At 57.1% G+C, this 12882-nt stretch overlaps 1 protein-coding gene across 5 annotated transcripts in view; it reads right to left on the bottom strand.

Moving 5' to 3' along the window:
* Positions 1–12882, bottom strand: part of ARHGEF10L (Rho guanine nucleotide exchange factor 10 like) — a 116026-nt gene that overhangs the window by 84374 nt on the left and 18770 nt on the right. For all 5 annotated transcript variants that reach the window (XM_019541473.1, XM_019541475.1, XM_019541476.1 and 2 more), the window contains exons 2-4: positions 7274–7364; positions 5760–6038; positions 5241–5268 (exon numbers count right to left, since the gene is read on the bottom strand). In XM_019541473.1, the coding sequence (XP_019397018.1) occupies positions 5241–5268; positions 5760–6038; positions 7274–7310 (344 nt within the window). In that variant the 5' untranslated portion in view covers positions 7311–7364. The remainder of the gene's footprint in view (positions 1–5240; positions 5269–5759; positions 6039–7273; positions 7365–12882) is intronic.

The raw sequence follows: 12882 nt of genomic DNA, 5'->3' as shown, positions 1-12882 counted from the left end.
GGAGCCCAATGCCCCACGGCTCAGAAAGGACCATGCAGTCTGCAGGCCTGAAGCCCAGCACATGCTCTTCTTGCACCTCCTGAAGGGAGAAATCCCCGTCCCCAGCGTGCTAAAAGTCTGCGAGAGATCAGTGCCGAAGCCAAGCCTTGCAATTTAGACCCAGCCCTAGCAGGGACAGAATTAATGTGCTGGATAAGTGTCCCGAGAGAACAACATCCTGTGGGATGACTAACCTGGGTCTGAATCCAGGAGTCGCACCCCGGGTGTTAACCAGGAGAAGCGAAGCATGCTCCATAATGCTCCTTTCACCCCTAGCCTCCAGCATCGCTGCCCATTGCCCATCCAGCGCCAGGGTCGGCCTCGCCATGTGAAACGCAAGCGCTGAGAAAGATGAGGGAGAAGCTGGGAGGCGCCGACACGGGGAGAGCCCCAGAGGTGGGGGATACCGGCTGACTGGTGGGAAGAAAAGATACCTCCAAAACCAGCGAGTAGCCGAGCTGTGTCCTGAGAGCACCCAGGCTCCTCTGATTTATTCCCAGCAGCGCCGATGGCGAGAAGGCAGAATATCTATCCATCGTGCCCCACTTGGTCTGGCTGGGCTGGAAAGCAACAGAAGTTCGCACATCTCTACACACCGCTGTGCCCAACGCCCAGCTGTGCAGACAGCCCTGCCAGCTGCCTCCGTGCAGCCAGCAGCACTCGCTGCATCCGTAGGGGCAGCAATATGCAAACCTAAGGGCACGGATATGGGCATTCAAATCCTGCACGAAAGGAGCGAGCGGATAGCCCAAGCCACCTAAAACAAAGTCGTTTCACCTACACCAACGATGGAGAATCACCCTGGAAAAAAACTGGGGCTAAGAGCCCCACCAGTTTCCACCACTTCTCTCTAACATGCCTCTTGCCAGGCTTGCTAATGGGCATCACGTGCCTGATCCTTCAGCTGCCCCGTGTATTATGCAGCCAGAGCCACGTGAAACACTATTTCTGTGCCAGCAGCTCTTTGCAGCAACACAAACGGCAGGGGTACGGCGACTGGGAAAGGAAGCACCTAGGAAAGCAGGGTGCTCAGGGGCAGGCTCACGGATCCGCGTCTCAAGCTGCCCAGCCCCTCTACCCCACTACTTCTCTCCCGGCTCCCAGAAGCGGGCCTTCTGCCCCTGCTTTTGGCAGCATTTCCTGCTTCTCACAGCAGGAGCATGGGCTCAGAAACACAGGGGCATCAACATGGAGCCTGTGCAGGAAGGACTGTGAACAAAGCTATAGTTGCTTAATTGACTTCATCCTCACACGGTACACTCGTTCCGCTGCAAAAACAAGCCAAACGTAGACCCAGCCCCTACCAACGGCAGCACCAGGTCGAGGGAAAGGGGGTCTTTCAACACACGTCACCCACCCCAGGGGGCAAGTCATGACTAGCAGCCCACCCTGAGGCCAATACACTCCAGGGTAACCACCAGCTACCGGTAAGTGCTAATGAGCTTGATCTAACTAGAGATGGGGCTGTCACTGCCTTATGGCCACCAAGCAACTATCAGTCTGAAGGTTAATGACGAAATGAAAGCAACTAGCCAGTCTCACTTAAACAGACGGAGTGGAGGATCCCAGTGCATTTTAAAGCAGCAGGCCAGAATTATTCCCATTTTAGAGATGAGGAAACTGAGACCCAAAGAAGGCTGCGGCATGGGTTTCTCACAGGGGGTCAGGAACAGGGCATGGACTTCGCTCAATTCCTCCTTCTGACTCCATACTTGTCTCTCTGAGCAAATAGAAGAGCCCTGACAAGGTGTCCTGGCTCTTTTACAACTTCACAGCACAGAGAAGTGACAAGTTGCAGGGAACACCCAAGAGATGGGGGTTTGCATAGAGGAAAGGAGGGTCTGGCACCCTTCAAACCCAATTCCACCGTGAATTATTTGCGGTCACATAAGACATGCCACCCCTGGCCTAGGGGGAAGGGGTTGACAAGGGACAGACCCAACCTCACAGGTGTGTGCAGGAAACCCAGGGGACTTAACCTTGCCCAGGTTCCCCTTCCCCACGGCAGTGTCTGCTCCAGCTGCAAGCTACTCTGGGCAGAGATGCTCTGCCTCCATGCACGTTACAACACCACGGGGCCTTGACCTCAGGACTGCCGTACTACTCAGAGTGACAGATAATTTGTTCAGATGTGCAAAAGCTGCAGACAGACAGTATAAATAGCAGGGAGTGGGCGAGATCAAAAGCCTTCGGGCCCAGTGAGAGCAGGGTTATTCACAGCACAGGGCGAGGACTCTGGAGCGGCCCTTTGTGAGCATTTTTAGCATATGAAGCATTTGCTCACATATTGCTTGATACTCGGCCAAAGGCAGAGAGCCTGCTCTCATGTGTGGGAACCCAAATAGCAGGGGGGAGGGGGGGCAAATTAGTAACAGAAGGTTATATTTTGCAGGGGAGAGAGACCTAAAATGTACCATAAGGTTCTTGCAGAGATGTAGCATCAAGTCGAGATGCAGTTGCTGCTCTGAGAGGGTCCCCATGATATTGGATCAGGAAATAGCCAGGCACAGAGCAGCTCTCCTGGCACATACCTGCAGGCAAAGCTATGGGAGAGATCCATGCATTCACAGAGGCAAGGACCTCTCCTGGAGCATGCATTTCAAGCGCATGCTCCAGCAGGATTTGCCCAGCTTCAGGCCCCTCTCAGCTCCCCTAAATGATGATCACCTTGGGATGGGGAAGGGCCCAGCCCTGGGGCTGTCAAACCAGGTGGTTAGGAACAGATGGGGCTGAGAAGGCAGGCTGCATTAACCCTGCTGAGAGCCGTGCTGACGGGGGAGCAGAGATGAAGGCTGCAGACAGCTCTCAAGCTGGGCCAGTGTGTGATCAGATTTGGACTTGATCCCTGTGCAAGGCAGAGGGGGAGAAGGATCCTGACCTGCCACACATCACGTGCTCGGAGATCCTCCGGTGACAGACTGTGCACAGTGCGTGCGAAGTATGCCTCCCCCCGCCACGCTCCCAGACACTGTACATCTCCCTGCAGAGACCTGGCCCCTGAAACAGGCCCTCAAATGCAAAAGTCGTACTGCCATGGGACCACCCCGGTCCCAAAGCTCAGGGGGACGTGGAGATAGGGAGGCCACTGTGCCACGTTACAGGGGACGGGGCTGGCTGCCTACAAGCAGAGTTGTACTCACTCAGCACAGAGAGACCCTGGCTCCTCTGTGCTACCCCTGTGCAAATCAATTGTTATTATGCATTCATATTATTGAGGCAGCTGATCTGACTCAGTAAAAGAGGTCCTATTATCAGGTGCCGTATTCATCGGTTGGTTTTTACTGCTATAAATGGAGATCAGGATCCTAAGGCCTCTTCTCCTGCAGAAGTGCACGAGGAAGGAAGGGCTGGAGCTTAGCCTGGAACAGAAAACCCTGCATTTTCCCCGTGCCAGCAAGATAGGCCACGTGCAACTGTAAGAGCCAAGCGAGATGTGGAAGCCTAGGCTGAGGGCTAGCTGGAGAGGACAGGCAGCAGATAAAGCAGCTGATGTGGTCTGGTTTAAGGACGGGGGGAAGTTTGGAGACGGTGGGAGTTGCAAGTCCGGAGATGGGTAAAGCCCCAACTCTGCCACAGACTTTCTGGGTGACCTTGGACAAGTCACTTCATGTTCCTTTGCCTCCACCCCCTGTTTGTTAGGACTGTCCAGGGCGGGGACCGCCTCCTGTTCAGGTGGGTGCAGCACCCAGTACAAGGAGGTGCTGCCCTCCCTGCCTCCCTCCTGGAGCAATCATACCAAATACAATGTATAGCAACACCCCATCCAGATACTGCAGTGAGGGATAAAAACCTGAATAGTGCTGGATCCCTGGCCACCTCCCTCCCCAACACCCATTATCCCAATGCAACTCCAGACGCAAACAGCTCCATTTCCAGCCGCTCCCTGCTGCAGATCCTCCGGCCCAGACACCGAGCCTGGAGTTGGAGCCAAGTGGTGACACATGACGCAGCTTTAACGTGCCAGCCAAGAGCGGTGCGGCCGCCCCAGTGCCAAAGGCTGAGCCGGCCTGCTCCGAGCAGCATGCAAAAAGCCTCAGCACCTGCCTCCAGGGCACTGCAATGGGTCTGGTACCTGCCCCATCACATCCAGAAGTGCTCTCTGTTACTGGGGAGGGGGAGTCGGGGGGGAGGACTTGCTGGTTACAACCCTTTGTGCCTGAAATGTGCAGCCAGAGCTGACTCTGGGGGGAAGGAGGTTCAGAAACCTGTCTGCAGGAGGGAGAGAGGGAGCAGTTACCCCTTCCCCACCAGAAATGCAACTGGCCAGGCACGAGCTGGGCAGCAGCGGGACACAGACTGGGCCTCTCTTTTGGAGACCCGGGGGCAGGGAAGAGTAGCAGCCCCACTTCCAAGATGACTTGCTCAGTGGGAGGAGGGGACAGCGGTGGTATCAGATGGCCGACCTGCTGAGATCTGGAGAAGCCCAGCGAAAGCAGAAGCAAAACCCCAAGGATACAGAGGAGACAACACCAATGAATGGCAAGTCTAGGTCAGCTCACACCAGCATCCACCCCTGACCCCTCAGCATGGTGGGGAAGCCCAGCAAATGCTTCATTAGGGTCACCAATCACTCAGGCCAGGACGTCAGCGCCAACGCCCCAAACACCAATCCTCACTCCACATAGAGGTTTCCTAGAAGCAAAACCCACTCAGTCTTCACCCCTGTGCCCTTCCCATCACACACCCAGACAAGCATCCCACCGGCCGTATCAACCCCTCGTGCTTGCGGTAGCTGGCTTAACTTTATAACTTTATACAGAGGAGCCACCCTGCAGAGCCCAGGCTCAGGTGAGAGATTTGAGGCACCTTTACATGTATGTGCGTGGCAGAATGGCACTTCTGTACGGCCCAGGATCCTGCTGGGAGAGCAGCAGACTGACTTCCTAGGCATAAAGTTTAGCATGGGAGGAAGCTATTGAAGCCCGAATTTGGGGAAACAAGCAGGGAAAGGGGAGAGGAGGTGATCGACACAGTGCACGCCAAGCTGGCCCGGGACTTGGTTGCCCCCCGGTTCACAAGATGCAGCAACTGCGTGAGTTGATCTCTCCATTCCCGGCAAACAACTTGGGTTATATCAATTGATATAACCTAATGGATCCATGCCCGTTCTCCCCCCACAACCCCCGCCCTTCGAGACCCCCTCCTGGCATCACCCAACAGACGCCCAAGGGCTCTGGCTCACCGAGTCCAGACTCACTTACTCTGTAGGCAGCTGTGTTGCGAGCGAGTCTGTCAAAAACAAAAGCAGAAAGAAATCAAATCAGCATCTCAGAGTCCATTTACCCGGATACGGTACGAGTTGTAGGGGGAGCTCCGGGTACAAATTGGAAGGTGAGCACCCAATTCCTAGGACGGCTGAGACAATAGGAGGTGGAGGTTTGGGAGGGGGCATCTCCTGTGGCATGGGCCCAGCCCCATCCCACCCCAGGCAGACCTACAGACACAACGGAGCCATCTCCATCTCCTGGACAGATTGGACAGGATAAATTGGATATCCCGGGAGGGCAAAGAAGATCTGGCTGAGAGGAGATGCACCCAGCTTTGCATCACGTGGCTGTAATTAGCAGTGGGGCAATCTCCCAATCTTCAGCTGCTCACTGGAGACCTCAACCAAAGGCTTGACTCCCCCAGCATGGGGTTTAATCCCCCCCGGGGCAGGGGGAGATGGATCAACCTCGCAGGGATGCCCTGGCTTTGCATGGGTCCGGTGCCCTACTCACTGGCGCTGATGCTGGAGTCGGAGTCGGTGAGCGGTGCCTGCCCCGCCGGGGAGGCTCCCTCCCTCTCTTGGGCTGCAGCCGGGGGCTCAACCCCCACTCCCGACTGATGCCTCTGGCCTGGGGCCTGCAAGGTAGCTCCCACGCTGGGCTCGGTGCTAGTGCTGCTCGCCCCCACGATGGAGTCCTCTTCCTCCTCGCTCTCCTCCAAATCGAACGCCTCCCCTAGCTCTTCCTCCCCCTCGGCTGAGGCCTCCAGGGCGCCCTGCGCCAGGCCAACCCCTGCAAGGAGAGGCAGGGGTGGGCACAGGTGGGGGCACAGGCACAAGACAGCCCAGAGCAGCTGGAGCATCTTTCACCTGCTTTCTCTGGGGGCCAGCCCCAGCAGACAACGTGCCAGCACTGGGGCACCCGCGCTACGCATGGCTCTCCGATGGTTAAGGCATGTACTGCAAGTCAGACTACTACTGCCTCTGACTATCGATGCTGATGATATAATCAGGATAATAACAGCCCCCAGCTCGTATCGCCCTTCCTATCAGCACCTCTCAAAGTGCCCTAACCAAACTAGGACCAGACGGATCTTGCACGGGGACAACAAAGGCACAAAGGAAGGAAGCGCTCCCCCAGCACAAGTCTGTCGTGGATCAGACGGATGCTCTGCATCCAGCGCCTGCCCCGACTCTGGTCCCGTAGCTCAGGAAAGGAGGGCTCGTGCTAACAGAGGTTCAGCTCCTTGGGCGATCTGCTGCCGCCTGCCCAACAAGTACACGAAGGTCTCAAGCAGCGCATTTTGATCGCTCCCCACCGCACAACAAGGGAAAGCTCCTCTTGGTACCTCCGGCAGGGCAGGAGCTCCCCAGGGCTGCCCCCATTACAGAGCCCGAAGCACGGCCTGGGATTCAACCAGATTTCCCCAGGGAGCCACCAGCACCAGCTGGGATGACACGGGGTCCTGCTGTCTGTACCACGAGTGCCGTGTCCCTGTCCTCAACGCCTATGCACATGATAGAAAAACCAAGAGGCAGCACCTGTGCACCTCCCCTAAAGCACCAGGCTGTAGTTTGGGGTATTGGGGTCTTCTGCTGAGGCAGGGCTGACACACTGCAGCTGCTGGGGCTCCCCATCCATCTCGGCATGCACGAGAGCCCGGTACCCGCCTGTCTTGCCATAGCCCATCCCTGGGACCTTGCTGTCAGGGGCCGGGCAGGCCGGGGTGTTCTGGGCACAGAGGAGAGCGAGCGGGTGTGTGGTGCAGGGGGAGCCATCACAGCTGCACGGGGCCGCCCAGTGCAATCCCACAAGCTGTGCAAGGAAAGGATGACAGTCCATCCCCCTCGGCCTGCATGGAGGGCAGCTTTGCATTAGAAAAGCCCCACTGAAGGCAAGTTAAGGTGCCCATTAGCAGCAGCCGCTCCTGCAGGACTCGAACTGGGGTGGGCAGAAGGAATCCCCCCAGGAAAGCAGTGCCCACACCCCCAGGGCCACCCACACCCAGACGGCTGCGGGTACAGTACCTACTGCAGGGCTCGGGGCTGGGTTGGAGGAAGCCATCTCACTCTTGCTACGAATCCGGATGCTCCGCCGGGCGACTGGGCAGCTGCTTTCCTGGGGATGCAAGGAGAGGAGACAGCTGCTGAGAAGGGACCCCCAGCACCCATTCCTAGGGCAGGAGGGGAAGGATCCTGCACCCTTCTCCAGCCCCCCGCATCTCACAGGGCTTCGCTGATGGTGAGACCCCGTGATAAGGTGGGGGGGAAACCCCTATACAGCCCTTGTCTTCAGAGGGCTCAGCAGGTCATTCTCCAGGTCAGAGGTAGCAGTGCACCCCTGCTCCTAAAACGGCACCCCAGGGGTGCACCTCTTCTACCCACTCTCACCAGCATTTGCAACTTCAAACAAGGCCAAGTTTGCCAGCGGAGGCAGACCAGAGGCTGGGCAGGGGGCTGGGACAGGAGCAGCCCCCCGACTCTGCCCCAGTGTGCAACACGGCGGGATTCGTGGAGGGAAGGGGGTGGAAAGCCCAGCCGGAAAGCAGCCCGGGCCCTCCCTTGGAGGTGATTAAATGCAAAGCCAGGCCCCTGGCACGATGCCCAGCGGGGAACATTGTCCTTGCTGCTTAGGCAGAAAGACCCTGCTAGGACTCAATGGCCTTTTATTTTTTGCTCTGAGCCCCCGGTGGCTCAGCCCCTCTGACGTGAGCAACCCGTGACATTTAACCCACACTACCGCTCGGGCTTGCCACAGAGATCACACGACAACCCCCAATTAAAGCAGGCATGGCCTGTCCGTCCCAGCCGCCTTCTTCCCCTAAACGAGGGCAGGGCAATGCTACCATTTGCACCAAGGCAGACAAATTGGGGCTACAGCAGGACCAAGGGCAGCCGGTTCAGAGCTGTTCGGACTGCCTGGTAAATGCTGGCGACAGGCAAGGACCCACTTCCACCAGGGACAAGAGCAGCCCTGAATGGGTTAAGGAGATGAACTTGCCCCAAGTCTGGGGGTTTTGGACGCTGGGCTTGGGCCTCCTACAGAGATGGGGCGAGCCTCGAGGGCAGCACTTCCCCCTAGTACTGCAGCCGGGGGGTGCGAGGGGCATCGTCACTGACAAACGGGGATAACTCGCCGCCAGCCCAGCCGACTCCAGGTCAGCGCTACCGCACGAGCGAAGGACTTGGGTGTAGCCCCTGACGGACAGGTCAAGCGAAGACGAGCCCTGTGTCACACCGCTCCCTTTGGCAGGGAGCAGTTGTGCAACCCTCAGGCAGGAGTTGCAATCGGCCTGCGGTAGGAATCAAAACGTTGCACGGGGAAGTGAGCTCCATGCAAAGCCCGGGCCTTCCCATTCACCCCAGAGAGCACGCAGGCGTCCGCAGAGCCCTCGCAAACCCGCGCCAGCCGCAGCCACAGCCCAGGAAGAGAGTTTCCCGCAGTGGTGACACCTCTGCACCGACCCCCAGACCTTCAGGCTGCAGAGCTGCATGGGGCCGATGCTCTCCGAGCACCCCCAGCTCAGACAGCAAAGGGGGCAACCATGCAAATCCAGGCCAGAGTGCTTCCCGCCTGGTCGCCCTGATGATACCTTCCTCCGAGGCTGCCGGGAACGGACGCCACACTACCTACCCCAGGAAACCCCCCGCCCGGACACCTTCCTCGCAGCCTCACCAGACCCCTCCATCCGCAGCGCTGGGGTCCTCGTCGCTGCACCCCAGCAGCTCCTGCCGTCACCCCGCCTCTCTGCTTTTCCGGGGCTGGGACATGGGCTGTTGGGAAGGCGAGCAGGTCCCCACAGCTCACAATGCCGCCATGCCTGGCTGCACAGGCTGTTTGAATGCTGCTTGCCGCCTGACACGGCTTCCCAGGCAATTGAATGGGGCTGGAGCTGGCTCAGCTGGGGCTAATTTTGGTAGCCAAGGCAACTGGGCACGGGCATGGGGGAAGGGGAAGCTGGAGCATCAATGTTATTACCATGCAAGAGAAGCCCCCCTCCAGCCTGCGCCAAAAAGGGACTCCCACTTGCTCAGAGCATCAGTGGGATTAACCCCTTCTCAGCCACCGGCTCGGTGCGCAAGGGAGGCGAGCGCCGACAAAGCTAACAGCAGGGCAAGCAAGCAAGGCCCGGCACAGGTCTCTCTGGCCGCAAAAAAAGCATCAAGAGATGCGGTGCTCTAATGGATTCACTCTGGGCATGCAGGAAGGAGACGGCCACGCTGTTCTCAGAGCTGCTCGGGGGCCTTCAAGGTCATTTCGACTGCCCTCTGCCTTTGTCCAGTCACCTTGGGGGAGGAAAGGGGCACTCAGCAAAACACAACCCCCAAGATCTGCGATATAAACACCACGTGGCTGTTCAGATCGACTCCAGTGACCACCTAGATGGAGGCAATTTCTGGCTGCATCTCCAGCTGCGAGACACAGGAGATGGAGGCACACACGTACCACACCAGGCGAGGCGAGAGTCTCGAGGCATCTGGACAAATGCCCTTGCAGGGCACAGTCTGTACCAAACGAGCCTGGGCTTTCTTAATAACCCCGCTCCTCCGGCATCTCCTAGCCCAGTCACGCTCACCCAGGGTGCCCCGAGACCCTTTCAAGGGCACCGGGCAATGAGAGCCCTGTTTGGTTTGCAAGCAAGATTCACAAGATAAACCCGGTTATTTCAAACAGGAAGTCATAGTTGTGGTTCGAGTTCTTTGCAAGAGAAACTGCTCCATCATTTTCTTCCCCCTGCCCAGAAAAAAAACCTAAGAGCTAGCATTTTCCAAAGGGAGCACAAGTCTATCCAGGAAGTGGCCACCTTTTTGGGAAGGAGAAGGTCGATTTGAAGCCCAGGCCAGGGGTTACTCCTATCTGCGTGCATTAAAAAGGTTGCGAACCCACTGTCCGAGTGCTTCATAAATAGCTCTTCAGACCCCCATGCTCTCCCCTCAGCGGTGGGAAGGGATGACGACTCTCCAAAGCAAAGACAGCCCCTTCATTTTTGTTTCTGCAGCTTGCAGAGCTAAGGGCCCTCACTCCCAGAAGGGTGGGCTATCCAGGGACACATGCACTCTCCCCAAAACAAGTGAATATGCATTATTAATCCTGCTGTTGGGCTGCAAAAACCAGTGCAGGTAACTGAGTCTTGGGAGCATGTCGCAGAGGGAAAAAAAGCCAGCAGCAGGTGCCACCTCCAAATGCATGCCCTATATCTCTAGGGGTCCAGCAATGCACTGAGAAGTGCAAGACAACCGGTATTAAAGAAAAGGGATCAGGGCAACACAGGGCATGACAAGATCCTTGGAAAACGATGGGTTAAGCCCAGCTGCTGCTCTCTTCCTCTACATTGCCGGCACCATAATGACAGCTTGTTAGAGAGACTGCGCTTTTGGGGAGGTCAGGGTCATAGGGCCGAGCTGAAGCGCAGGCCAGAGGTTACTCCCATCTGCATGCATTAAACTGCAGCCAGGCCCTCCGCAGCTGCACGTCCCCCCCGCAGGAGCCCTTGCCAAAAGCAGCTGGGTTTGCTGCTTCCGCTGAGTCAGTCCCCAGCTGGCAGTTGGGAAAACCTAGAGGAAATCGGGGAAACACTGACCAAGAGGCCAGGCCGGAAACGGAAGCAGGTCCAAAAGCTGCAGAGCTCCAACGAGGACATGTTTTTCCAGCTCAAAAGTTCAGGAATGAGCATGGGGTGAGGGGAAATGACAGCAGGACCAGATCCACGCAGCCCCGGGAAATCCCTGCAGGTCACGGCTCGCTAGGACGTGCACGGAGCAAGGGTGAAACAGAGCCCCATGGGCTTGGCCCTGCACAATTGAGCAGCTCCGTTCTCAGGGGAGAGGAAGGGACCGAGCTCACCCCGAGCGGGAAAGAAGAAGGTCTTCATGCCATCCGGAGCCAGGCATGGCTGCAGGCGGCAGGAGAAACCACGGGCGGCTGGATAGGAAACAGGTGGAAAGCCTGGAGCTGCTGCATTTGCAGCGAGGCCTGATGCCAGCCGCAGAGACACGTGCTCCAAACCAGAGGGAAGAGAGGAGCCTGGGAGGAATTGCAAAGGTCAGGCGGGAACCGGCGGTGAAGGCATTAGCGTTCCCCGGCAGCAGGCAATGCACCTGCCACAGGCGATGGGGGATGCTGCAGCAGACGTATCAGACTGGGGCACCCCGGTGTCACTGGCGGGGTGCGGCGGAGGGTCTTGTTCAGGATTCGGATGGAGTCAAGGGAGCCTTCCCGCCTGAGACAGGCTCAAGGGACACAGAGGTCACACAGCAGGTTGGCAAAGGCAGGCCCCGCACCCGGGCCTGACGGCCTGCACCACGGCACGGCTCTGCGGAAGCCGGCTCCGAACCACTCCACGCCAGGTCCCTCCGGTCCGTGCAGCACAGCTCTAGACAAGGAGGTAAGATGTGATGGGGGAAGAAGCGGGCCCGCAGCGCTTCTAGCCGGCATCCCAAACACGGCTCGGGCACGCGTGGTGTCACGCTGGCTCAGACGGACGCCTCTAAAGCTCTCGTGTCAGCTGTGCGGATGCTAGCCTTCCCTCTACGAAACGAAGCTGATTTCAGGATAGATTTGATCGATTAGAAGCCGACTGAAGAGAAACCACATGAAGCTGAGCCCGGGCAGCGTGTGTGATCCAGTCAGACAAGCGTGTGCGTGCCCATGGACTGCTCACTACGGCCAAGTGACCCACTAGGTCCACTGAGCCCATCCCCCTGGTGTCCTGCCAGAAGTCAAGGTGCAGAAGACAACCCTGATGAGCACCCTGGGATGCACGCCGGGTCAACCAGGGCTGCAGGGAGCATTGCAAGCTGTGGGTCCCCTTCCCCGAGATGCCAAGAAAGGGTGCTTTCGATCCGTGCCCTGTCGCGGGACCGTGCACTTCGCGCAGTCCAGGGTTAGCTATTCCGGTGGCCGAAGAACAGGCTTTGACATCCAAGACGGAGACTCCCTGTGCTTGCAGCAACCTGGGACAGGAGGAGGGCAGCTAGGGAGGCATTTCCAGCTGCTCTGAACACCAGAGCAGCCGATCCAAATTTCTGCCCTAGCTTTTTTGGCTGCTTCTTTCTGGTTGTTCTCTGCATTTCCTCTGCAGACAACTCACAGACGGCAATTACCCCAGACAGAGGGGTGGCAGACTCTTTATTTAAAGGCATCCTGCTTATTGCTGATAAGAGGCAGGCATTAAAAATAAACACACCTGACATTTCCTAGATAAAAAAGCCCAACTTCTTGAGTTTTCTTTTACACTAATGTGCAAATCCATCTGCTTCCCTGCAAGGCTCAAAAACAGACTTAGCCTCCCTCTGCACTGCTCTCGAAAGCTAATTCTGCCCACAAATATTTTCTTAATGACCCTTTTGCGAGCGTTTGCTTACCGACACAAACATGTTAGCTGTGATTTATTCAGGGATGCTTCCTCTCTCTAAACTCTGTTCCCTGGTCCCATATATGGGGAAATGTTTCCAGCCAAGGAGTGATGTTTAAATCATCTTGTGCATATTTATATCCCTTGCATATTGTTGACTAAGTGTATCATAAACATGCCATTCCCCTGTTTCTGAGCTCGCGCCTCCCCAAATGAATGTCTGACGAGGTCTCTCCAAATCACTGTGTTTTGTTTGTAAATAGTTTCATAGTTTCTAGGGTC

The sequence above is a fragment of the Crocodylus porosus genome, unplaced genomic scaffold (assembly GCF_001723895.1).
Source record: "Crocodylus porosus isolate Cpor-Errol unplaced genomic scaffold, CroPor_comp1, whole genome shotgun sequence".
Lineage (NCBI taxonomy): Eukaryota > Metazoa > Chordata > Crocodylia > Crocodylidae > Crocodylus > Crocodylus porosus.
The sequence above is the reverse complement of the archived record's forward strand: the minus strand, read 5'-3'. Positions and strand labels throughout refer to the sequence as shown.